Here is a 26,789-nt window from a genome sequence, read left to right on the forward strand (position 1 = left end):
TAACACAGCAAGTTTAATCCCTTCTTCTCACTAAACACCCAACCCAAAACAACCAGCTCTACTCTGTATTTTCCTTGAAAACGACCAGATATCTTTTGTAATACATCTTAGATAACTTTTTTGTAATCCACCTTGAACCGCAAGGTAATGGCGGAATAGAAATCCCTAATGTAATGTAATGTAATGTAATCTCATTCTGGCCTTAAGTCCACTTCCATTAGAGTTCATCTCAGTGCAATTGCTGCTTTTCATCAACCATTGGATTGAAAACCTCTCACTGCCCACCCTGTGGTTTCCAAATTTATGAAGGGACTCTTTAATGTCAAACCACCTCCAGTAGTTTGGGATCTTAATGTTGTGCTTGCTAAACAGATGAAGCCTCCATTTGAACCAATGTCTTTGGCTCATCTCAAATACCTCACTTGGAAAGTAATTTTTCTCATTTCTCTGACTTCTGCTCGCAGAGTCAGTGAACTTCAAGCTTGGTAGCGGATCTACCATTTATAGTTTTTCATCATGATAAGGTGGTACTTGCACTCATCCAAAGTTTTTACCGAAAGTAGTCATGGAGGTCCATCTCAATCAATCTATTGTGCTTCCAGTGTTTTTTCCCAAGCCTCACTCCCATCCTGGGGAAACAGCTCTTCATACTTTGGACTGCAAACAAGCATTGGCCTACTATTTGTAACAAACCAAACCACATAGATCGTCTCGTCAACTTTTTATCTCCTTTGATCCTACAAAGTTTGGGCAGCCTGTTTCTAAAAGAACAATTTCCAGCTGGTTGGCTGCTTGCTTCTCGTTTTGCTATACTCAGGCTGGGCTGCAACTGGAGGGTTGTGTCACAGCCCATAAGGTTCGAGCTATGGCAGCTTCAGTGGCTTTTCTTCGCTCTACACCTATTGATGAGATATGCAAAGCTGCTACTTGGTCCTCGGTTCATACTTTCACCTCTCATTACTGTCTGGAATCCTATTCTAGATGGGATGGACATTTAGGCCAAGCAGTATTACAGAATTTATTTTCCCAATAGCCAGCTCTCCCACCATCCCATTTCTGATTAGCTTGAAAGTCACCCACATGTAAGACTATGTTGCCTGCTTGTACTGGGATAAAGCACAGTTACTTACCGTAACAGGTGTTATCCAGGAACAGCAGGCAGATATTCTCACAACCCATCCACCTCCTCTGGTTGGCTTCTTAGCTAGTTATCTGAACTGAAGAGCTGTGTGCCTACGTCAGACGGGAAGGCAATCGCGCATGTGCGGTGTGGTCAGTCGCAAACTTTCTAAAGTTCTTAAAGTGCACGAGCACTTTAGCAGCTGTCCGTACCGGGGCTCCGTGGATGATGTCACCCACATGTGAGAATATCTGCCTTCTGTCCCTGGATAACACCTGTTACGGTAAGTAACTGTGCTTTGTGTAAATATATATATGCTTACATGGCATGTATTTTACAGGTAAGCATACACATGGGTGCTCTGAGTAGACCGTGAGTACATTCAAACTTATGTATGTAACTTGTAGAATGCTATAAGTTATGTTCCTATCTCTACCATCTAGTCATAGGCATTTACTTAATAGCCTCCAAAGCAGCTAAGCTGGACAAACAACTCACCACTCTTGTTATCTTCATCCACAGATTACAAAACCTTCAAGAAAGAAATTAAAACCATACTCTTCAAAAAACACGTTAAACCTATCCAGCACAACAATCCCAACCCAACATCCAGCACTCTATAAACCCTTAGTACTCTCTAATTTTTTTCTAATTACCAAACATTATCTAAAACCCATAATTATCCCTTAAAATTTTATCTCATCGTTTATTTTATTACTTCAAAGTTGAAATGTAATTCTTGTTTTTAGTTTGGATGTAATCCGCCTTGAACCGCAAGGTAATGGCGGAATAGAAATCACTAATGTAATGTAATTTACACCAACTCTATGGCTGGCTATACGCACATAATTGAATAGGTACATATATATATATATGGTTATGCTTGTATTCTATAACTGAGGTGCCTTTGTTATAGAATGGGCTATTAATAATTGCCTCTGTACAGGTACACTGTTGGAGTATTGCCCTCAATATGTACATCGAAGTCTGATGACCAAGTGTCATCATAGAGCTAAGGTTTGAACTCACTCTTTCCCTGTTCTATACACATATTTTGTACTGTAAACCCTTCCTCTACAACATTTTCAGCCTTAGTTAGTCTGGGGTACTACATATCTTAAAAATCTAAGTGGAAAAAAAAAATATCTCAAGTTTTAAAGCATTTTCACTTTATGCTCATTTTTCATCTTGAGTTTCTTAAAGTTTCAGAACTGGTATGCTGATGTCATTAAGCAAGCAGCTTTGCAATTGGTTAGAGCCTGCCTGAAAATTGTGAAAATTGCAGTTGATAGACAAAAGTAAAAGTAACAAATACTACATCTAGTTTTTTTGAGAGTGTAAATTATAATCTGGACACATAATTTATCCCAAATGAATTTGCAGTGACCCTCATTGCAACTGCAGGGTTTGCTTAGTTCTTCTGTTAACCTCTGTATGGAAAAAGTTATACCCTTAAGAACATTGCAGTGTGTGTCAAAGCTCTAGCAGTTCCCTACAGACATTTTAAAATTACAAGTGTGACCTCAGTTATGTGACCTCTGGATAATTCACCAGCAGGACTATGTAAACATTTGTTGCAGAATGATCATCGGCAAAACTCTTCCATTCTGTGACTTTAATCAGCTGAGCTGTCAAAGACAAGAAGGAACAACTTAGGGGACAATTCTATTAGGAATCACATAAATTTAGGTGGCAAGTATGTGTATAAATGTCAATATTCTAGTCATTTCTGAACATATGTGAATACATACATGCATACATGATAATTCAGCTACACACTATTCTGTAAATAGATGCCTACATGGCAGAGTCTGGGTAGAGTGTATGCATATGTGGGGGTTCATATTTAACCAACAAAACAGATATCAGTCTACGCAATGATAATGTATTTATATTGGTGTGATTTACAAGTCTCATTGACAGACAAAAGAAGTGGGTAATTTTCATATCCTATATGTTGATTGGGGTATCCCTAACTGCAGGGTCTTCTAGAAGTATGGAGATCCTGGATTCTCTACAGGGTGAACTGTTCCAGTATTTTGGTTATGGAACCAATGCAGGATGGGGGGCCATACTAGACTTAGGCCCTGATTCTCCAAAAGTGCGTCCCGATTTTAGGCAGCTGTAGGCGTCCTACAGCTGTCTAATCAGTCAATCGGGATGCACGTTTTTTAAAAAAAATGCCCCCCAGGCAGGCCGCCTATATTGAAGGCGAGGCCCGCAAGACACCTAGGCCCTGATTCTGTATAGGACGCCCGGGAGAGGCGTCCTATTCAGAATCGTCCTAAACTAAACCCCGATTCTGTAACCGGCGTCCATGTTACAGACGCTGGTTAGAGAATTGGGTTAGATTAGACACGGCCTGCTACACTTATTGCGGCAAGGGATCTCTCTGCCGCTATAAGTATAGTGGGCCGCGGCCCCCTGACCGATCGCTGGCAGGAGGGTGCCCAAACCCTCCTGCCAGAAGATGCCCCCCCCCGACACTACCGACCGCCCCCCCCGACACTACCGACCACCCCCCCCGACATTACCGATCTCCCCCCCCCGACAATATCGATCGCTGGCAGGAGGGTGCCCAATCCCTCCTGCCCGAAGACGCACTCCCCCCCGGTGCTAACAACCCCCAAACCTCCACTCCACCAAACCTGTTCTTATGGCCAGATGGGTCTTGCACGTCCAGCCGGCAGGCACACCTCGTCGAAATGAGGCGGGCCCGCCCCTTCCCGGCCCATCCCGCCGAAGCCTTAGATTTAGTGGGGATGGGCGGACCCGCTATGCCTAAGGCCTGATTGGTACAGGCTTCTAGAGCCTGGGCCAATCAGGTCTTAGGCTTCGGTGGGAAGGGCTGGGCCCTCCTCATTTCGACGAGGCATGCCTGCCGGCTGGACGTGCAAAACCCATCTGGCCGTAAGAACAGGTTTGGTGGAGTGGAGGTTTGGGGGTTGTTAGCGCCGGGGGGGGGGGGTGCGTCTTCGGGCAGGAGGGATAGGGCACCCTTCTGCCAGCGATCGGACAGGCCGCGGCCCACTATACTTATAGCGGCAGAGAGATCCCATGCCGCGATAAGTATAGCGGCCGCGTCTACTTACAATGTAGACCAGCATTTTGCTGGCCTACATTTTAAGCTTCTCCTCTACCTAGGGCCGCCTAGGTTCGCCTAAGGCCTGCCTAAGGCCCTTAGACGAGCTTAGGCATCTTGCGGATCTCCCTAGGCTCCCGGAGGTGCCTTCAGGCCTGCCTGGGGAGCATTTTTTTAAAAAAAATACATGCATCCCGATTGGCTGATTAGACAGCTGTAGGACGCCTACAGCTGCCTAAAATCGGGACGGCACTTTGGAGAATCAGGGCCTTAGTGCTTAGAAATGGAGAAAGTATTTCTGATATCATAGTGGGTGATCATCTGGCATTCAATGATCACTGGATGGTATGGTTTAATATTAACATAGGTATGGAGAGGGTTTATTAAGAAGCAAAGGTTCTAGACTTCAAAAACTAACTTTGTTCAGATGGGGGATTACCTAAAGGAGAAGCTAGCTGGTACCACATCTTCCCTTTTCCAGTCCTGACTCTAGAGAAGCATTGAAAAGGTCAGCCAGTGGAGCCACCAGAACTTCTCTAAGTTTGTCAACCAACCCCACTGCTTTGTACACCTTTAGTTTAGCTAGCTCCTCATAAACAAAGTCCTCTGAAAATCGTTCAGCCTCTACACACCTCCATGTCTATTTGAGTTTTTCTTCTATGGTCCTGCTCCAAGCCTTCAGTTGTGAACACAGAACAGAAATATTTGTTAAACAGTATTGCTTTATCCTTATCAGCTTCTACACATTGCAATCCTTAACATTTGAGTCTCACAATGCCAATCTGGTACTTCCTCCTATCACTAACATATCTAAAAATGTCTTGTCCACACCCCTCCTCCCTTCCATTTTACATTATTCGCTATTTTTGCTTCTATTTGCATTTTTATTTTCCTGACTACTTTACCATCTGCTCTTACCGTTACCAGATATTGTCACCTGTCTTTCTCTTTCTGTGATCTCTTGTAGTTTAAGGATAATTTCTTTTCCATACTTTTTCAGCTACAACTTTTGAGAACCAAGGTGGCCTTTTTTTCATTTACTTTTCTTACAAAATGGTTTGTTGCCCTTAATGATAGCTTATTTCAGTTTTGCCCACTGCTTTCCCACTTCTTCCAGATGTTCCCTTCCAGCTAGCTTCTCCTTGAGGTAATCCCCCATCTGTTTGTGCTGACTCATGTGATTATGCGAGGTGACCCTTCATTGCTCCAGGTACAATAGATAGAGTTTGAGCCCACCGGGACAGATAGGGAAATGTGATAAAGTACCTGAATGTAAACCACTTAGGATATAAGTGGTATATAAATAATAAAATAAGTAAATAAATGTAAGTTACAGTATGTGTTAGTACATTGGCCCCGTTTATGTGAATTAAATCACATTAATATGGGTTAATGGGCTTTAGCGTGTTTATATACATTAGTAAATCTAGCTCTATATGTACAAATACTGTTGCCGTGCTTTATGCTGTCTTTGGGATGTTGCTACTCTTTGGGGTTCTGCCAGGTACTTATGACCTGGATTGGCCATTGTTGGAGACAGTGTACTGGGCTAAATGGTCCATTGGTCTGACCTGGTATAGCTATTCTTGTGTTGCAATACAAAAATGAATACATTAAAAAAAAAAGTATTACCAATTTTCCATTTCACCTTTTTTGCTTTTTGGGGTACAGCTTTATGTAAGGAGAAATTTCTTTTTTTTTATTTCAGTAATCTAGCAGAGCGTAAACTCTTTGTAGCGCTTTCTTATGTAGTTCTTACAGGGCAAACACTTCAGCTTTTAAATAATTTCTCCTTGTATAGGCCATGCTCAGTGATATCCTCTTGTAAAATTATTGAACACATCTGGTTTCCCGCTAATCTTTGTTCTCTGCACTGCAGGGGAGCATCAGCAACCATGTCAGTAAAACTGCGGTTTGTCTCTTCTGGGGATGGGGGAGGTTTCACCAGGAGCCGCTCCTTTGCTGGATTCAGCACTGTCCAAGGCAGGAGAATTCCGTAAGTAACAAACCTTCTCAACTTTATGCCAACCACTGCTGAGCAGAACTGTTTACTGGCAGTTAGAATAAATGTGCTTGTTTCTCAAAGCTTTTGGCAAATTGTCTAAGTTAGCTGTGTATACGCTATATTCCACAGATTTCTATGTAATATTTGAAACAAAATTTATTTATTTATTTAATTTTAGTATTTATATAGCACTTATAGCCTAAGTGGTTTACATTCAGGTACTCAAACATTTTCTCTATCTGACTCGGTGGCCTCACAATCTATCTAATGTATCTGGGTCACAAGGAACAGTGCAGGATTTGAACTCTCAACCTCAGAGTGCCGAGGATGTAGCTTTATCCACTGCACCTGATTGCGGATTTAGTATCCTTTGCATATTTTCAGTGTTTGTCATTGTTCAACTGAGGTTCTCTGGAATTTAGGCCACATGAGTAAGATTTGTGTACAGAGTGTAACATAGGAGCCAACTTTCGAAAATAATTGGGGGTGCTCAACCCAACTCACAACAAATGTACTCTCATCCAGCAAAGAAAAAAAAGAAAGAACAAAATACATCTGATAGTGAGTGACCAACCTGTATCTAAATGTCAAGAGCAGGGCAGGTAATGGTTAATGGTTTACTTTTATTTAATATACTGCTCTTCCTTAAGCAATAACAGTTCAAAATATCAATAAAAATTTAGAAATTTAGAAAGGAACTACAAATTAGAAGTAAAAGGATAGCAAAGAAAGAGTGAGAGGGGGAAAAAGATTGAAATAGTTTACAAACTGCTTCTGCCACAGGTAATGTGGACATATCAAAAGTAGGAGTCCTCCACTCTCTCCTCCCCCTCACGGCTTGTCAGCGTCATACTTTCTCTCTCCATTCAAGTCTTTCATAGTACTTTTCTCCAACCAGCCCCTCTCTTACCTCAGTGGTGAAACTAGCACATGACTGACAGGCATGTGACTGCTGCTTCATTCCCACACCACCCAAACACATGGCATGTCTGGGTTCAGCAAATGACAAAACAAAAGAACAATCCAACGAATCTGCAGTGGAGAGTCAAACGACAAAAACCAAGGAAAAAACAGCAGATGTGATGTACAAGGTACAAAATCTTTATAGGAGAAAATACAGTGTAACATTCCAAATAATTTCTGGCACCTAAGTTTTTACATAGGCGCCTAAATATGATTGACATGTGGCTGGCAGCATTTTTCTAGGTGCTGGCCAATTTAGGCGTCATTTACAGAATCCGTGCCTTTAAATATTACCAACCCCTATTCCTGCTTCTTCAGTTTGTCAGCCTGTCCCCTTCTCTATTGGCTGCTAATTCAGTCAAGGCATACTACTTTAAGTATCAGTAATGCCTCCTTGGATGGATTTATTTCCTTCTGCATGGATTGGGCTGTCACTTAAAACTGACATGATGCAAAGCGTTGTCTGTAGAACACAACATCCCACTGCAACTGCTGGATCAGCAGCAGGAGTAAAATAGGAGAGTTGCTCTGGCAATGCTACTCGTGCTGCTGCCTCAGCAGCCATAATCATAGAATTGCAGGAGGCCCTGGATGCTGTTCAAAGTTGGTAGAGCCATGATCTATGTGGCCTATCCTATTCTGACACCTGCTTGTTCCAAAATCTAAATGGATCAACATGGCAGCCCTATTACTTTATTCAGTGATTTGTTGCAAAATGCTAGGCTTCTGCCAGCCAGTCTTGGAGTAAAAAATGGCCACACCTTAAAGGAATGGACTTTCTTAGTTTTCTAAGTTGGGCTGTCTGCAGTCTTTTTGATTAGTTCTTTAAACTTGCCAACTTCCTTTGCTATTCCCAAATGTTCTGGTCTCTCCTTGCTGGAGTCAGCTGGACATTGACATATGACAATGACAAGTAGCAGGAATCTGCAGCTCTCTTGTGTGGTGTTTGTGAAACTATAAGCCATATATTTTTGTAATTGGATCTCTTGCACAAAGAGTTTTATCAGTAGAGGACAGAAAAGAAAGATGCATTTGCTAGGAAAGGGGAGGGGTTGGGACTTGTATACCGCCTTTTTGTAGTTTTGCAACCCTATTCAAAGTGGTTTACATACAGGTACTTCAAGCATTTTCCTTATCTGTCCCAGTGAACTCACAAATTTATCTAATGTACCTGGGGCAGTAAGAGTAACAGAGAATTATGATTGCTATATTAATCCGCTTGGATATGTGGCAATAAGGGTATAAAATCAAGTTATAGGTCATACATTAAGTTAGTCCAAAAAAAGTATTACTGTATTTGGAGCTTGGTTGTTGACTCTTATTTCCACGTTACAATAACAGAATTCATATAGTTCTGCCTAATCGTGGGCTTAGAAGTGCTGGTCATTAGTAACAAAACCTGAAATGTCTACAGTATGGTATTCTAACTACAGAAAGGCCAATCTAACATATTTGCATTTTATTGCACTTCTTCCACATAAGCCTACATAACTTTATTTAACAGCTGACCGCATTGTTTTTGCTCTCCTCTAAGCATTGTTACTGCCTGGGGTTTATATTGTTTACTTTCGCCATACTTTGTGGTGATTTGTTTTTCTGCAGAAATTCTCTCAGCAGAAGCTCAGTAAGATCAAAGATATCTGTTAAATCTTCCAAGCTATATCCATCTCTGCGGAAAGGAACCATCAGCCTGGAACCCCAGCCACAGCAGGTGAAGAAAGTATATGAAGCCTTGAAAAGAGGACTAATGTAAGGGTTTTCATGTTTAAGACAATGGTTATTTCACCTGTTGGAATTTATTTTTCTGGCTGTTGTTACTCTGCCTGTTCTGTATTTGATATGGCATATCTATGTGGTGAAGAAACAACACAAAGTTCCCCAAAGAGTGTGTGCGCAAAAAAAAGTGACAGAAATGAACATAGCACAGAAAATGTTATGAACCATAAAATGAGTGGCTATAATGTGCATGAGGAGTGGGTAGAAAGGAAGAACAGGCCCACTGATGCTTTGGATTCATTAAGGCTTCAGCCACAGGGGATTTCCTTAGGGTTAGTTTTCCAGAGAGTGTGCAGTATAATGAATAAGGAATAAGCAGAGTTCATCAAACTATCTCTAACTGAAGCAATTACCAGCATGAGATGGGTACACAAGAGATGATTCTTCCTTTGTCCCTTCCATACTCATGTTGCTACAGAATGAGATTTTCATATCAATTACTCGTAAGTTTTCTCACCTGTCTGTCACCTGAATTATCACCTGTCTTGTCATCTGAATTTATCAATTTTTTAGCAAATATTTTTCAGATTGAGCTTTGGATGACCGCTTTTAAATTGAAATTAAATATTGAAAAAACCAAATTCTTTTTAGCAACGCCCAATGAAAAGATAAAAGAAAACACGATTCATGTGAGCGGGCGAGAATATAATATTGAACAATCTATAAAAATACTTGGTGTAACTCTCAACAAACATCTGACTCTGGAAAAACATTTAGGCCTACTGTTTAAGAAATGTATCTCGATTTTATGGAAGCTCCGCACCATCAAGAAGTTTTTTGATGAACCTTCGTTTCGTTTGCTGGTGCAGACATCCATTTTGAGTATTCTAGATTTCCCCAATGAATATGCATTGAAAGCAGTGCATGCAAATAGATCTCATGCATATTCATTGGGGAAATCCTGAAAACCCGACTGGAATACAGCTCTCGAGGACCGGAGTTCCCTACTCCTGGTATAGCGGTATACAAAAAAAAATATTATTATTATTAATCTTTCTCATGTATTATCATTTAATACCACATGCCTATCCTTAGCAGTACATGCTCACACTGGGTGTTTATTTTCATGATTACATCACCATCCTCATATATTAATAACATAATAGTTGTACAAATATGTCATGATTTATTATATGAATCAGTCAGCAGAGCCTTCATTGTGTTTTTTTTTGTTTACATCTTAGTTTATATTCAAAGATTTGTGTCATTTGTAAGGTGTTTTATCATTAGATATCTGCTTTAGATTGTTAGCATTAGCAATATGCTCATGTTTTTTCAGAATGCAGTGTGGCCTCATGCCTCACACACATGCTGATAATGAGCAATTTAGCAGACCAAAGCAATGGGCCCTCTTAGTCCTGAGCATCGGTTGGGAACTTCTCTCTCTTTTTTATATGGCATGTGCTCCTTTTTTCACCATCTAGTTGTTTGATTTAGCCACAGCTGTTTTTCCTTCCATGTCATCGAAGGTAACCAGTGCTTCAAGCATTGCTTCTAATGCAAACGAGCCATCTCTGCTTCTGACACCCATTTCTGGTGTATTCAGTGTTTGGGGCCATAATATAATCACTTAAACTGTCTTCTTTGTTTGCATATGTAGAAGAAACAGTGGCATAGTAGGGGGGGGGTTGGCCTACCCCAGGCGCCATCTTTTTCGGGGCACCGGCACTCTTCCTCTCCGCCAACCTTTCCTACTCATACCCCTGCTGCGTGTGCGCTTCTTCCCTTCCCCGTAACTTTTTAACTTCAGCATGAGCAGTCAGCAACTTGCTGCCCGTACTGGCTTCGGTGTTCTCTTCTGGGACCTGGGCATAGGAAGTAGCATCAGAGAGATCACTGAATCTGATCCGGGCAGTAAGTTGGTGGCTGCTCGCGTCAAAGTTAAAAAGGTATGGGGAAGGGGTGCGCATGGAAGGAGGACAGAGGAGGGGGGCGCCACCACCTCAGGTGCCGCTCACCCTCGCTTATGCCACTGTCTAGAAACAAAAAAATTTGTCTTACATCTTGGAGTTCTTGCAGGATGGCCTGGACAGGGGCCTTGCCTGATCTTCCCTCCGGGTTCAGTTTGCGGCTTTGTCTGCGTTTTGCATTGACATCTACTCCTGCATCAACATCGATGTTTGCACTGGCATCGACATTGCCATGAAGATCCTGACCTGCCTGTATTCAGCACTGGAAGATGCCATGCATCAAGTGGATCTCCACCTGCCTTGATTGCAATGATTAAGCAGGGCCATCAGGACTGGTCAGCATTGGACCTGACATTGAGGTGATATGGGGATTCGTCGTTGTCCTCGTCAGCAGCGAGATACATCGATGCTTTTATATATTGTGCGAAGGCCAAGAAGCACAAGCATCAGTCTCCTTCCACATATGTTGCTGGGAGTTCCTGTAGTGGTAATTAGAGCTATAAACTAATTATGGGTAATTATCCTGGAGTTATATGGCTCTTGTATGTCTAGGGGAAACATCACTATAACCCGAGGCACCAACTTTTTGTTTGTTTCTGCATTCAGCTAAGAAGACACGAATTGAGCAAAGAAAGGCTTTTGTTACTAGAATAGAAAATACATAGAAAAATATAGTATTTGCATAAAACCATACTACTGATTATAGATAAATACAGCTACATAAACAATTGGTAACTACTGGCATGCTCTCAGCAACAGAACTAAATATATTTCACAAGGAATATATATTAGAACTAAGACTTCCTAAGGAGATAAACAGCTATGATATAATTTGACTAAATCATAGATTCCAGTAAATCTTTCCTCACACATGCAGAAGCACTTCTATTAACTAAACCCTTAGGGCCAGATGCACAAAAGATAGCAATTTGATCACTGTTAATGATTCTCTGATCGATTCTCCAACAGCGATCTGATGCACTATCAAGTTTGCATGCAAATGATTTGCAAGGAGGTGCAAATAATTTGCATGCAAACCCACCAATTCAATTTCTCCGTGAGCAATTGACACATGTGCAGAGCCCTAACAGCAGTGACAGGGGAAGCAGCCTCCTGTCATTGTTTTTAGGGTTTTCTGTTTTTATTATTTTTTTTTAATGGAACAGATGTGGTGTGAGTTAAACACACACAACCTTGAAACAGGACATTGTCATAAAAACTGAGATACAAGAAGAAAAGAAGGACTTAAAAATGTTTAAGAGCAACCGAGATTTGATTGTGAAAGATAATCTTAATATGAGAAGAAAATTAGAAGTACTTGAAAACAATAGTCGGTTTAACAATTTACGTTTGATTAATTTTCCAAAGATTGTCTCAATTCCTCCAGGAGAAATGATAAAACGGTACTTTCTGGAAAATTTAAAAATTCCTGAGAGTTCATTGCCACCAGTGTATTACTTGCCTATTAAAAAAAATCAGGATTCTCAAAAAAAAGATGAGGATGGTAGTCCATAGGAAAATCCTTTGGATGTTACTACTTTATTGGAACAATCTGATAGAGAGGTGGCTAGTCCAGCCACTCTCTTACTGACTGTAGCTTTGGCTCTAGACAGAGATTGGATTCTTAAACTTTTCTTTAAAAATAGATCCAGAGATTTCCTTGGCTTCCATATTCAAGTTTTTCCTGATGTTTCGAGAGAAACTCAGAAAAGAAGGAGGGAATTTTTATTGTTAAAACCAGGTGTGACCCAGATGGGGGGATTATTTTTTCTTAGATACCCTTGTAAGTGTGTAATAAGATATAATTCCCTCAAATATATTTTCTTTGAACCGTCTCATTTGACTGCTTTCCTCTCCATGAAGTGCCTTGAAAAAGGAGAAACATCGGTGTCTTAATCATTAAGCTCTCTTTCAGCACAGATGACATGTTTTGGTTAATTTTGTTATTGTACTATATTCACTCCTAATTCCTGAATCTTGGATCCATTGTTGAGGACTAGTGTACGATTAAGTTGGAATTATTACCTTTTATGGAATTTTGGTTTATTTTCAACTTTGAGAATAATCAAAGATATGTTTTCTTGATTGCACTTTTCTGTACAAGATGGTATGCTTGTTAAAATTTCAAAAATTTATAAATAAATAATAATAAAAAAAACCACACACAACCTGTCCCATTAAAAAAAAGCTATCCCCACACCATACCCTCCCACCCTGCACTGGCACCCCGAGCCACTGTACACGGGTCGGGAGTGGGGGGCACTCCCGACCCAAGGCAAAATGGCAGGAGGGATGCCCACTCACTCCTGCCATTGAAGTAACTCCCTCATCCCCTGTCCAAAAAAAAAGGCAGGAGGGATGCCCACTCCCTCCTGCCACGAAGGCATCCACTTCCCCCCCAGGCCCCCCTGCCCCATACCTTAAAAGTTGAGAACAGGAGGTACTGAAAACACCTCCTGCTCCTTCCTTGAAAATGACACTGGGCCTTAGGCTCCTCCCCGGTGCATCATTTGATACACAGGGGAGGGGCCTAAGGCCATGTTTGACTTAGACACCTCAGGTACCTCCCAATGGTAGGCCCTAAGGGAGGGGCCTCAGGTGTCTAAGCCAATCAGGGCCTTCCTTAGACTCCAACAACAAAAACAAAAAGAAAACCCAACAATCCACAGTAAAATCGATCCAACAGAGAGCAAAAACAGACTGTGGTTAAGATGTTCTGAAGATGATTTATTCACAATAAAATCATAAAAATGCAATTACAAATACAAATATAATAGTCCAACCAGACCCTACACGGTCCGTGTTTCGGTGAATATGCCTTCCTCAGGGGTCCAGTTGATGTAAAAACATAAAAATTAAAAGGACTAAAAGCAAAGAACTTGTCTTTGTGCAGATAGCCAAAAGTAACTGAAGACAAGCAGAACTTTTGCTGTTACAGAACCACCTCCGCCGAAAGCAGAAACCTTTTTTTCAATGGCGTTAAGAGTTGCTGCACAATCAACGGCAGCAGGCCAAGCGTTCCTCCTACAAGATTTTGTTTCACCAACAGTCCAATGGTTTCTTCAGGGATTCAAAATGCAAAATCAACTTCCATCTGGGCAACACTTGAGCTCACAATGCTCAAACTTTAACGTGCAAAAGTTCTGGCTAGTTTTTCTTTTTTCTATCTTTCATCTGTTGTTGGTTTAGATGTCTTTGAAAAATGGGCTTTTTTGATAAATTAATTACAAAAAATGAAAATTTATAAAAATACTATTTTCTACTGTGCACAGTAGTGAGTTTTACACTTCTCTAGATCCCGACATTCTTTTTGGTGTGAGCTTTTGCCGATGACAAAAACAACGCTAGCTTAAAAATCATCAATGATTGCTATGTGATTAATTGAGGCTTTTTCTCCACCTTTTTTGATTGAATGTGGTGAGTGACATTTCCATAAATTTTTGATTTAAACATCTCGATCATATCTCCCCTCTCCTGCCTTTCCTCCAAAGTGTACAGATTGAGATCTTTAAGTCTTTCCCCATATGCCTTATGATGACCACGTACCATTTTAGTAGCCTTCCTCTGGACCGACTTCATCCTTTTTATATCTTTTTGAAGGTGCGGCCTCCAGAATTGTACATAATATTCTAAATGAGGTCTCATCAGAGTCTTATACAGGGGCATCAATACCTCCTTTTTCCTACTGGCTATACCTCTCCCTATGCACCCTAGCATCCTTCGTGCTTTCACCATCACGTTTTCAACCTGTTTGGCCATCTTAAGATCATCACATAAAATCACACTCAACTACCTCATCATTCCTTGGTTATAGAATCCATGCTTAAAAACAGGCTAAAAGTTCTAGAGACTATGCTTCAGTACCCCCAGGCAGAGAAGCTAAAGCTTTAGATTAATTTGGGCAGAAGATGCATCAAGCCTCCATACTCATTTTCCGCATTCAATCATACAAGCTCAAAATGAACATATACTTGCGGTCCGTGGTACGCAGTGTGTCGAATATGGCAGATACTTTCCCACCGGAGTAGGCTGAATCACTTTGTCAGTTGGCCAGGAAGCAGAAGGCCTGCAGGAAGTTTCTGGCCAGGGGTGTATATGATACTTTTGATGTGGCATCCAGGATCTCAGCCAAAAATATAGAGATGTGCAAACTCTCATGGCTGCATGTCTCTGACTTGGACCAAGCTGTCCAGCAGAGACTGGCAGATACCACTTTCTGTGGAGATAACCTTTTTGGAGAAAAGATGGAGGAAGTTGTGGATGTTATCAAGAAGTACACTGATACCATTAACACACTCTCCCAGTGACCCTAATCATCACCAACAAATGGGCCTTGCAGATCTTAAATAATGAATATATTCATAGTTGCAAATTATCTCCACATAGGCCTCCAAGAAAGTATGCTTTTATTTCTCAGCATACCTCCCTTCTTTATAACAAGAACTCACGGATTTTCTGCAACTACTTTCCATCAACCAGTAGCTCCACAGTAGAGGAGCCAGGGGTTCTAATTCAAACATTTCCTCACACCAAGGAAGACCGGAGGACTGTGCCCATCCCTCGACCTCCTAGTCTTTATTAATTTCTTTCTGGGTCTCAAGATAAACTATACTCTGCTTCTAGATAGGACTCAATCATACCGGTACAGGATGCTATCCTACAGCCTAGCATCAGCACCCACAGTATTTCTGTTTCTCTCACTTCTACTAATCATCTGCATCATTATCAGTCCCTTCTCCTCTTGTCAAGAAGTGATACCAGCCTCTTCTTCGAAGCCAGCAGAGGAACGAAATATAGTCCGACTCACGGCTGGTGTTTTCCTTCACTTGCATTCTGTCAAATCTACTTAATTTGAGGTTTTTTACACTTAAGTCTCTTCTTCTCCACCAACATTTGCAACTTTCTGCAATTATGTTCCAGTCTGCACTCCCTCATCATTTGGATGCTACTAAATTACTTCCATCCTCGACAACCCTGTTTCTACATGCGTTCCCTTACATCCCTGCAATATCGAACTTCTTATTCACATTTCACCATGATTAAACCACCATGATTTTCATGACTACATGGTAACTAAGCAGCCCTCATTACCTTTACTTCTTTAGTTAAATGTCAGGAAACCAATCTTTTTCAAACCTTTTATGGTATGGACTCTGCCTACCAATCTATAGTATAAGCACTTTATAGCCTCATTCCTAGCTCTACTTGACTGATAACGTCCATATCTGTATTCCAGTGTGGTCCACTATAACTTCTTTCAACTCTCCACCCGATAATTCTACATCAGGTGCACACAGTTTACCTGGTATTGCCTAAAGAACTGGACCCTAAACATATATCCTACATCATCAGTGCTGCAATATTTTTTTGTTCTTCTCTCACAAAAAAAAAATAAATAAAAATCAGAATTCGAGAAGCTAACAATAAAGAGCAATTCATTGTGTGCTTATCTCACCTCTACAAGTTCCATTCAACACTATATTTCATAGAAACATAGAAACATAGAAGATGACGGCAGAAAAGGGCTACAGCCCATCAAGTCTGCCACTCTGCTTACCCACCCCCTGTCTATGCCCTAATGACCCAATTTCCTTATCTTGACCCTCGTAGGGATCCCACATGGGTATCCCATTTATTCTTAAAGTCTGGCACGCTGTCTGCCTCGATCACCTGCACTGGAAGCTTGTTCCAATGATCAACCACTCTCTCTGTGAAGAAATACTTTCTGGTGTCGCCATGAAATTTTCCGCCCCTGAGTTTGAGCGGGTGCCCTCTTGTGGCCGAGGGTCCCTTGAGAAAGAAAATATCATCTTCCACTTCGACACGTCCCGTGAGGTACTTAAATGTTTCGATCATGTCTCCCCTCTTCCTACGTTCCTCAAGAGTGTAGAGCTGCAATTTGTTCAGTCTCTCTTCGTACGAGAGACCCTTGAGCCCCGAGATCATCCTGGTGGCCGTCCGTTGAACCGATTCAATTCTGCGCACATCTTTACTGTAATGTGGCCTCCAGAATTGCACACAGTACTCCAGATGAGGTCTCACCATGGCCCTGTACAACGGCATTATGACTTCAGGCTTTCGGCTGACGAAACTTCTATTGATACAACCCAATATCTGCCTTGCCTTAGATGAAGCCTTCTCCACTTGATTGGCAGTTTTCATGTCTGCACTGATGATTACTCCTAAATCTCGTTCTGCTGAAGTCCTAGTTAAAGTTTCTCCGTTCAAGAAGTATTTCAAGTCTTAAGCGTCTGGGCACCAACCATCTGGTTTCCTGTCTCTTGCTTTTTCATGACAAAGCCTCCAATCCAACCTCCTCCACTTGTTTCAAGCCTAAAGATAATATTCTTCACATGTTGAAGTCCCCATTTGAAGAACTTCTGACTTAATCTCTTCAGCACAGTACTTAGACAGTAGTCTTCTCCCTTTGAATCCCTTCTGTGCACCACTTCAGTGTAATCCGGTCTCTAATACATGATCCACTTTATACATAATTTTCTCAAGATAGAGTCCTTCTCACTCATTACAACTTCCTTCTAGAAGTAACCTCCAATATTCATCTCAGCCACTCTACAGAGATACAGAACTCCTTCTTCTGACCACATTGTCTTCCTGGGAGTACTGTACTTCACTTCTTAGACTATAAATCTGCCTTAGTTTGTTTCCTGCATCGAGTTACGCTTTTCCAAACTACAACTCGTCTATCACTGTCCTTTATTCCAACAGATGAGGAACTTCAGTGACCAATAAGTCAATCTCCCCAGAGTCAATGAACTTCATATCATGCTGCCATGCTCAGGCTGGGCTGCAACTGGACAACTGTGCACCAGCACATGACCTAGCAGCAATGCTAATTCCATGTCTCTTCCATTGTAGCCATTTCTGAAGCAGACTCTTAAGTCCCCATGTCATGTTTTCACATCCCATGTGTTGTCTGGAGCCTAATTCCAGATGGGATACTCGGTTTGGACAAACAGTTCTAGAAAATAATAATAATAATAATAATAATTTATTCCCTACTTAATCACCAGGTCTCTCCATCCCTTCGACATAGTTAGGGAATCCGATCTGTGAGAATATGCTGCCTGCTTGTCCTGGGATAAAATACAGTTACCTATAACAGATGTTATCCAGGGACAGCAGGCAGATATTCTCACAACCCTCCCTTTTCCCCTAGTTGACTTCTTAGTTTATTTACTGAACTGATGGTCCAGCCGATGGGCTGGAAGGCACTTGAGCATGAGCGGTATGGGCCGTCTCAAGACTTTTGAAGAGTTAAAGTGATACTACACTTTTAGAGCACGGGCTCCATGGATGATGTTACCCATCTGTGAGAATTTCTACCTGCTGTCCCTGGATGATACCTATTACAGATAAGGAACTATGTTTTATCCTGATATCCATGGAGAAAACCCATTACAGATAAGAACATAAGAAGTTGCTGCTGCTGGGTCAGACCAGTGGTCCATCGTGCCCAGCAGTCTGCTCCCGTGGTGGCCCTTAGGTCAAAGACCAGTGCCCTGAGACCAGTCCTACCTAGATACGTTCTGGTTCAGCAGGAACTTGTCTAACTTTGTTTTGAATCCCTGGAGGGTGTTTTCCCCTATAACAGCTTCCGGAAGAGCGTTCCAGTTTTTTACCATTCTCTGGGTATTTTTTACCATTCCTTACATTTGTACGGAATCTATCCCCCTTTTTTTTTTTTTTTAAAACTGCAGGGAAATACTTTTATTTATTTATTTATTTTAATTGTTTATAGATTTTCTGAACTTCAAAAGTGATAATACACAAATGTATATCATATAATAAGTTAATAAAAGCACATTCAACTTACAAATATACATAACCAACCATTTTCTACCCCCCACCCAATGATTATTCAATAAAACACAGAAACATAGACTATCCCAATAACCTTACCCTATTCAGATTAAAAATATCCTCCCACCCTCCTCTCACCTCAGGTGGACATACTCCAGGTGGACATGCTTACTATTCAAAGCTATTAACGGAGACAGCCCAACCTACTGGAACAACCGATTAACTCAATCCACCTCAACCAGACACAGGAGAACCCACTCACTATTCACACACCCGCCAACCAAAAATGTCAAACGAAGAAAACTATATGACAACCTAATGGCCACCAGAGCAGCAAAACTAGACAGACAAATCACCAATCTGCAGTCTTCAACCACAGACTACAAAACTTTCAAAAAAGAAACTAAAACTCTACTTTTCAAAAAAATACATAAACTATGTTTTACCACTGATTCCATTTTATACATTGGGAACCATTTACTAATAACTTTGGGCTCCTATTACAAAGCCATGGTAGAGGTTTATACCATGGGCCAGTGAGGTAAATACTCCAATGCTTATAGGAATTCTATGAGTATCAGAGCATTTACCTTGCCAGCTCGTGATAGAAATGTCTGCTGCAGCTTTATAAAAGCCAGTGTTTATCTTTATTAACATTTGATATACCGCTTAGACAAGGCCTAAAAATGCATCAAGGCAGATCACATACATTTCTAAAAACAATTAAAAATAATCAAAAATGATGTAATAGAGGAAGCAGAAAACCAAAAAAGATTATAAAAGGTTATTAATACATTAATAATTTACAAGTTTTACATAGTCATAGTTCTAGAACATATTAACACCGTAGTACATTTAGTAAATCTATCTCTACTTACAAGTGTAGCTTTCAAGAAAACCCAGTGGCACAAATGCGAAGAAACATTTGTCTGTCTAGATTTAGGAGAATTTCAGGTGACATCCTAGCCAGTTAGGTTTAGCTTAAAATTCTTCTAAAGATAACTGGTTAAAATTAATTGGGTGTCCTTGCTGCTTGGCTTATTTTTTCCTAACTAACTACATCTTTATTGCTTTATTTTTTGTTTTTTTAAATTCTTTATTCATTTTATAACTTACATCAAGTGCACAGTAAATATCAAACAATTATAATACATCACTTGAAAAGTCTTCAATATCATACACCAATAAGATTTAACCCCCACCCCCTCTCAAATTCATATATAACTAATATATGCCTTCTCAAAATAATATCTTATGATCTTTATTGCTTTGTATTGAAAATTGACTCTTTAGTGTGCAGCAATATCAATGGATTTAAAGTTTAGGGATTCAGAGAATTTATTTATAAAAATGTATATACTCTCTCTTTGGTGTCTGCACAATGCTAATCAAGATGGTGTATAATCATAACATCAAGGAAACAGCAGCGTTTCCATGACCCTTTACCTTTTCACTGCTTTCCTTAACTATAAGCCTGACACCTCCCCAACTAAGTTCACCAGGCAACTTAATCCACTCCAACACAGCCCTTTTCCTAAATACCTTCTTTCTCCATATCTCCTATCTTATAGCAACTGCATTAGGAGGCACCAAAAGGCCTCTAGAGGAGAGAACCAAAGAGGATTCTTTGGCAGATAAAATATGTTTCTGCATGTATGTATTTTCTAATAGATGTTGCAAAGGTGACTAAACAACAATTTATTTTCTAGCTTGAAGATTCATGGATGTATTACAGAAATATTATTAACTAAAGATGTATAAAAATTATATGGTGTGTTTTAATATTTTGCAGTGAATACCTTGATGTGCATCAAACTCACCTGGATTGCCTAACAAACCAACAGAAAGATATGAAACGAAACTCCAGATTGGTAAGATTGTCAACTCTCCCTACAAATGTGAAGGGTGTGTACAGAAAGGTTTCATTCATTTTATTGTTATGGTTTCCAGTTCCTATGATTTTTTTTTTTTTTCATTTAAAAAAAAAATCTTTTTAGCACCAAGAAGAAAGTCCAAGAGAAGGATCCTGTTTTTTGTGCGCCTCATTTTTGCTCCTTCGTTATCATTTTAACATTCATTAAACTTTTGTGCACATTAACCCCCTCTTCTCCCCCCCCCCCCTCACTTTTATCAAGCTGTGCTATAGTTTTTTTAGCATGGGCTGGTGAAGTAAGTGCTCTGCTGCTCATAGGAATTCTATGAATATCGGAGCATTTACTGCGCCGGCTCTTGATAAAAACCTCTAGCACAGCTTTATAAAAGGGGGCCCTAAATTTTTTAAAAAGCTGTTTTTTGTGTCATTCTTTATAGCAAAATGCACAAAATAAAAAACCCATAAATCATTTAATGGAAAATTATGTAGCATTATCATACGACACAATTTTATTTGGCATGCCTCAAATATCTGCTAATAATAATAAGCTTTTGATGATATTGACAGGAGTTGCCATTCAACAAATAACGTATAACTGGAAAGATTGTACAAGGTTAAATTATTGTTTCTGGTGGAATTCAGTATGTCATTTGTTTAAAATGGAAAGAGCGTTGGCAGTTCAAAAAGGTTACTATAATAAATTTAAGGATGTGTGGGGGCCATTTTTAAATTATTCTAATGAATAATTTACACTTTTCCCAATTTTAATACTTACATGTGATCTGGGGGGGGGTTGGATTTCTATTAATAATATATATGAATGATAAGATATTATATTCATGTGGTATATTTTTTGTTCTATATGGAAGTGGGAGGGGGTGGGGGTTATATCTTTTTGTTGTATGATATGGTTGATTTTCAAGTGATATTGTATTCTAATTGTTTGATATTTACTGTACACTTGTTGTGAATTATAAAATGAATAAAGAATTGAAAAAAAAAACCCAACCCATACACATTTTGTTGTTTTCATGTCATCTTAAGCCAGCACATCCCTTTCATATGCAACAGATTTCTACTACAGTTCATATGCAGTAGTTTTTCCCAACACAGAAAGTATGAGGAGTAATATCTGAATACAGGGCAGATGTTACATATGCTGGGACCCAGGGCAGAAATTTCAGATGGGTCCTCAAAGCTTACCAGCAGGCTTTGTCTCCTTCAGCTTTGTACAGGCAATTGGCCTGGCTGCCCTGAATTAGAGAATGACACAGGGCCAAATTTTTCCATGTCCCCACGGGAACTCATTTTTCCGTCCCGGCAAGTTCTTTTCCTGTCCCTGCCCCATTTCTGCAAGCTCCATCCTCATCTGCACAAGCCTCAAACACTTTAAAATCATGAGTAGCAACATTCTAGAGCTCAGACTGTGATGTCATAATGCCTCAATCCACCAATGCCTAAGCTCCGTCCTCATCTGCACAAGCCTCAAACACTTTAAAATCATAAGTAGCAACATTCTAGAGCTCAGATTGTGATGTCATAACACCTCATTCCACCAATGCCTAAGCTCCGTCCTCATCTGTACAAGCCTTAGACAATTTAAAATCATAAGTGTCCGAGGCTTGTGCAGTTAAGGCAGAGTTTACAGGAATGGGGCAGAAATAGCAACAAAACTCAGGGGGACAGAGCGGGGAAATTGAGTTCCTGCAGAAACGGGGATAAATCTGTCCCCCCTGTCATTCTCTACCCTGAATGTTTGTGCTGCTACCAGTGAGGAACCATCTTCTAAGGTATGGACATACTATAGTGAAAGCTTTGGCCTGTTTAGTATAGGGTGCAATTTATACTATTCTGGAAATAACTAGATGGCATTATATGGGCTGATAAATATTTATTAATGGTTTGTACTTCTGCCAAATATAAACTTGAAATTTTTGTTGTGCTGTGACAATGGAAAGTGCTTTCATAAACTGTAAAAGAAAATAAAACCTTGAAATGATAAATGTCACATTTTTCTCTTACAGGCATATTTTTATGATTTGGACAAGGTATGTAGCAACAAACTATTCTTTTGATTGAATGTAGTAAGGGCTCCAGAAAGTGGCCTGTAGATTTGATCCAGTCTTGTTATTGAGGCCAACCATTAATTCTTAAGCCCTTTTTTTTGTTTTGTAAAGTTGCTTACTAGTACTATTATATGTATATTGGATTACATTTTCAAAATCAATGTTTTATAGTTAGAATTTTTAAAATAGGATACTCTTGGAGGGGGGCGTGGCTTGGAAGTGCATGACAGCGGTCGGGTAAACGGTGAGCTCCGTCCTGATAGATCTTTTAATAGATTATTTAAGTTACAGAAATTAACTTTTCTTATTGGATACAGGAAAGTTGATTAAAGCTATGGCGTCCGGGAAAAATAATAAGGCTGATTCAGCTTTTGTTACACCGGCAAGCGCTAAGAGAGCCAAACCCGAGCCTCCGACCCCTTCGAAAAAACTGTCTGAGAAGGAAACTGTAGATACAGTTGAAATCTTGCGGGAGCTTAAGGCAATTAGAGAGATTGTCTTGGAAAACTCCAAAGATATTAAGGAGGTTAAGGCAGAAATTAATATTCTCAACAGGAAAATGGAGTTAGTTGAGAATAAGATTGTAAATCTTAATGATAGAATGCTGGCAGTTGAAACAGATTTATTTAAACTGAAGCCGGTACAGAAGAAAATTGATCTACTTACACAAATGCTGGAAGATTGTAGTAATAGGGAGAGAAGGAGTAATTTAAGACTACTAGGGATTCCGGAAGGGGCAGAAAAAAATAATATTACTTCCTTTCTGGAGAATCTCCTCCCTAAAATCCTCCCTCTACACACAAAATATCCTATAGAAATTGAAAGAGCTCATAGGTTACCAGTCAGGAGAAATGACACTCAAAAGGGGACCTCGTCCAATTATATTCAAGCTCTTAAGACATCAGCAAGTACTGGATATTGTTCGGCTGGCTAAAGAAAATAAGAATTTAAAGTTTCAAGACTTTCGCATACACTTTGTGCCAGATTTTGCTCCTGCCACTGCAGCCAAGAGGAAAAGATTTCTTGATATGAGACCACAGTTAAGAAGTCTTGGGGCAAAATATGGGCTGATTTACCCAGCTTTAATGAGAGTGACTTTTAAGAACAAAACCATGAATTTCAAGGAACCAGAAGAGCTGCAGGAGTTTTTGCAAAAGCAAGAGGAACAGATGATTACCTAAAGTCATGTACTTTAATTTATTTATTTATATTTTTTCTTCTCTCTCAAGAGATATGTTCTTACATTTATATTTCTTTAGAATATGCATATCTCTGTATTGAAGTTTGAAATACAGTTATTATTTAAAGTTTACAGTTTACTGGCTTTGAAATGCAATGGAATGTTTGGAATGTTATCCTTTTATGGGGTTGTGGAATTCATTATCAGGATGCAGTTTGTTTTTAAAACTACAGGAGTTTATATGAGTATTCACATATTGTCTTATTTATATAATACTTTGTTTTTATGTTACATATTTTTCTTTTTTATATTTTTGGTTTGATATGATTTGTCTAGTGACATTTCTTTATTTTATTTATTCAAGAGTATAGGTTTGACAAAGGAATTTGATTTGTGTTGCTTTTTTAGTATAACACTGGTTGGGATTCTAAATATAATTTTGTCTCTATGCTTATTTGCAGAATATTAGTTTAAGGAGTTTCGGTTTGTTATTAGGGATTATGGGAAAGAAATTATTTGTTCATATATTCTTATGTAACTTATGGTTATAGATCATTTGTTTTTGATAGTTCTATGGGGGGAATTCTCTTTATCTGATTATCTATGTGTGTTTTCAAGTTTACACAATTAGTGATCTTATGGGGGGAAGGGGTGGGGAATGGGGGGGTTTGGGGGGATTTATATGGGTTTGTGTTCATTCTCAAATGTTTCAGTTTAAGAAGATGATGTCTGCTCATATGATTCAATATTTTTTTAGTTATTTGATCTCCAATAATTTTATTATTTATATTTACCATGATGGCTTTTAAAGTTTTTTCACTTAATGTAAATGGTCTAAATCATCAGATCAAAAGGAAAAAAATATTAGCCTTTCTGAAAAAGCAGAACGCTGATGTTTGTTATATTCAAGAGACCCACCTGAATTTAGTGGAATCAAAGAAACTGGAAGGGGGTTGGGTAAAGAAATGTTTTTTTGCTCCTGCAGTAGGGAAAAAAGCTGGGGTGGCTATTTTAATCAATAGGAAATGTAATGCCAGTTTTAATTTAATAAATTCTGATCCTTTAGGCAGATGGCTACATGTTGATATGAGAATGGGATATCATACCCTGACTTTGTTAAATATATATGCCCCTAATTCAAATCAACAGGACTTTTTTCAATCTTTACAGAGGTTGATACTCCCACTGGCTGCTTCTAAATTAGTGGTGGCAGAGGATTTCAATGCTGTTATGGATCCTTTAATAGATAAAAAACCATGTAAAAATATAAAATCTTTAGGGTTAGATAATTTGGTTAATTCATGTGATTTGAAAGATATTTGGCGTATTCTTCATTTTAATGATCGGGAATTTTCCTTTTGTTCACCGGTTCATAAATCTTTTTCAAGAATTGATTATATTTTTATTTCTACGCAAATAGTTCAACAAATAATTACTGCTGTCATAGATCCAATTATTATATCTGATCATGCAGGAGTATGGATTGAGTAACATCTAGATCAACAAGAATTTCATAGACCTATTTGGCGATTTGATAATGCATTGCTTGTGGATGCAAAATTTCTTGAAGATTTTAAATTACAAATTTTTGATTTTTTTAAAGTTTAATTTAACTGAAGATGTTTCAAATGAAAATGTATGGGATGCTTTTAAGGCTACCATGAGAGGCTTTATAATTTCCTATTCTGCTCATGTTAGAAAACAATTTAAAATGCAATATGTTGAATTGGAAAAGGAAATTAAATTATTAGAATCCAAATTAATTGCTAATTGGGAGCATGATACTTTGCAGGCTCTTTTAAAAGCAAAGGGAAAATATAATGAGTTATCTTCAAAATTAATTAGGAAAGATTTGTTCTTCAAACAAGCTATGTATTATGGAAATTCCAATAAGGCTGGAAGATTATTGGCAAATTACCTTAAAGCTAAGAAAAGAAAGAATAATATTGTTGAAATTAAAGATGGTACAGGAATTATTCATAATCAAATTGGAGATATTTTAAGTCAATTTTTACAATATTATAAAGTCTTATATTCTTCTGAGCCTTATGTAGATAGGGAAAAGGATGGCTTGGAATTTTTAAATTTAATTATTGGACCGAAGGTTCCTGATCATATAAAACAGAGTTTAGATGAGCCCATATCTCTAAAAGAAATAGAAACAGCATTGAAGTCTCTTAGAGTTGGATCTGCTCCAGGTGGGGATGGTTTCACTGTTGAATTTTATAAATCATTTCAAATTCTTCTTTTACCTCATTTATTAAATTTATATCAGTCACAACTTACTAAAGATTGTATTAAAGGTACTATGGCGGAATCATTGACTATTGTGTTGCCAAAGCCAAATAGAGATTTTACATTGGTTTCAAATTACAGGCCTATCTCATTAATAAATGTGGATGGGAAAATATTGGCTAAGATTTTGGCTTTACGATTGGCTAAGGCTCTCCCTCATATTATTGATATGCATCAAACAGGATTTGTTGTTAAAAGACATTCCTCTAATAATTCTAGATTAGCTTTACATATGCTAAATTTAACCAAAGATATGAAAGATCCAGCTTTTTCTGTTTCTTTGGATGCAGAGAAGGCTTTTGATAGGGTTGAATGGAAATTTATGTATCAGGCTTTGGAATGGTTTGGTATAGGTTCCGGATTCATACAAAAGATTAAAACATTGTATAGCTCTCCTTCTGCAAGATTAAATATTAATAATAATTTATCTGAAAGGTTTGATTTGCAGAGGGGAGTTAGACAAGGCGGTCCTTTATCTCCTTTGTTGTTTGATGTTGTATTAGAACCCTTATTATTGGCTATTAATCAAGCAAAGGGGATAGTGGGTATTCCTTTTTCAGACTGGGAATATAAAGTTTCAGCATATGCAGATGATATTCTGCTTTATTTGAGGAATCCGGAAACTAGCATTCCATGTTTATTAGAACTGATTGATACTTTTGGAAAATTTTCAGGTTACAAAATCAATTGGAGTAAGT

General features: G+C 39.1%; 1 protein-coding gene across 5 annotated transcripts in view; it reads left to right on the plus strand.

Moving 5' to 3' along the window:
* RIPOR3 (RIPOR family member 3) overlaps positions 1-26,789 on the plus strand; it is a 229,110-nt gene that overhangs the window by 62,387 nt on the left and 139,934 nt on the right. For 4 of the 5 annotated variants that reach the window (XM_033915149.1, XM_033915148.1, XM_033915152.1 and 1 more), the window contains exons 2-5: positions 6,082-6,198; positions 8,773-8,919; positions 20,470-20,548; positions 22,575-22,598. In XM_033915149.1, coding sequence (XP_033771040.1) covers positions 6,098-6,198; positions 8,773-8,919; positions 20,470-20,548; positions 22,575-22,598 — 351 coding nt within the window. In that variant the 5' untranslated portion in view covers positions 6,082-6,097. Of the gene's footprint in view, positions 1-6,081; positions 6,199-8,772; positions 8,920-20,469; positions 20,549-22,574; positions 22,599-26,789 lie in introns of those variants that run through there. The other variant, XM_033915153.1, reaches the window with a different exon arrangement.

The sequence above is a fragment of the Geotrypetes seraphini genome, chromosome 11, assembly GCF_902459505.1.
Source record: "Geotrypetes seraphini chromosome 11, aGeoSer1.1, whole genome shotgun sequence".
Taxonomy (NCBI): Eukaryota; Metazoa; Chordata; class Amphibia; order Gymnophiona; family Dermophiidae; genus Geotrypetes; species Geotrypetes seraphini.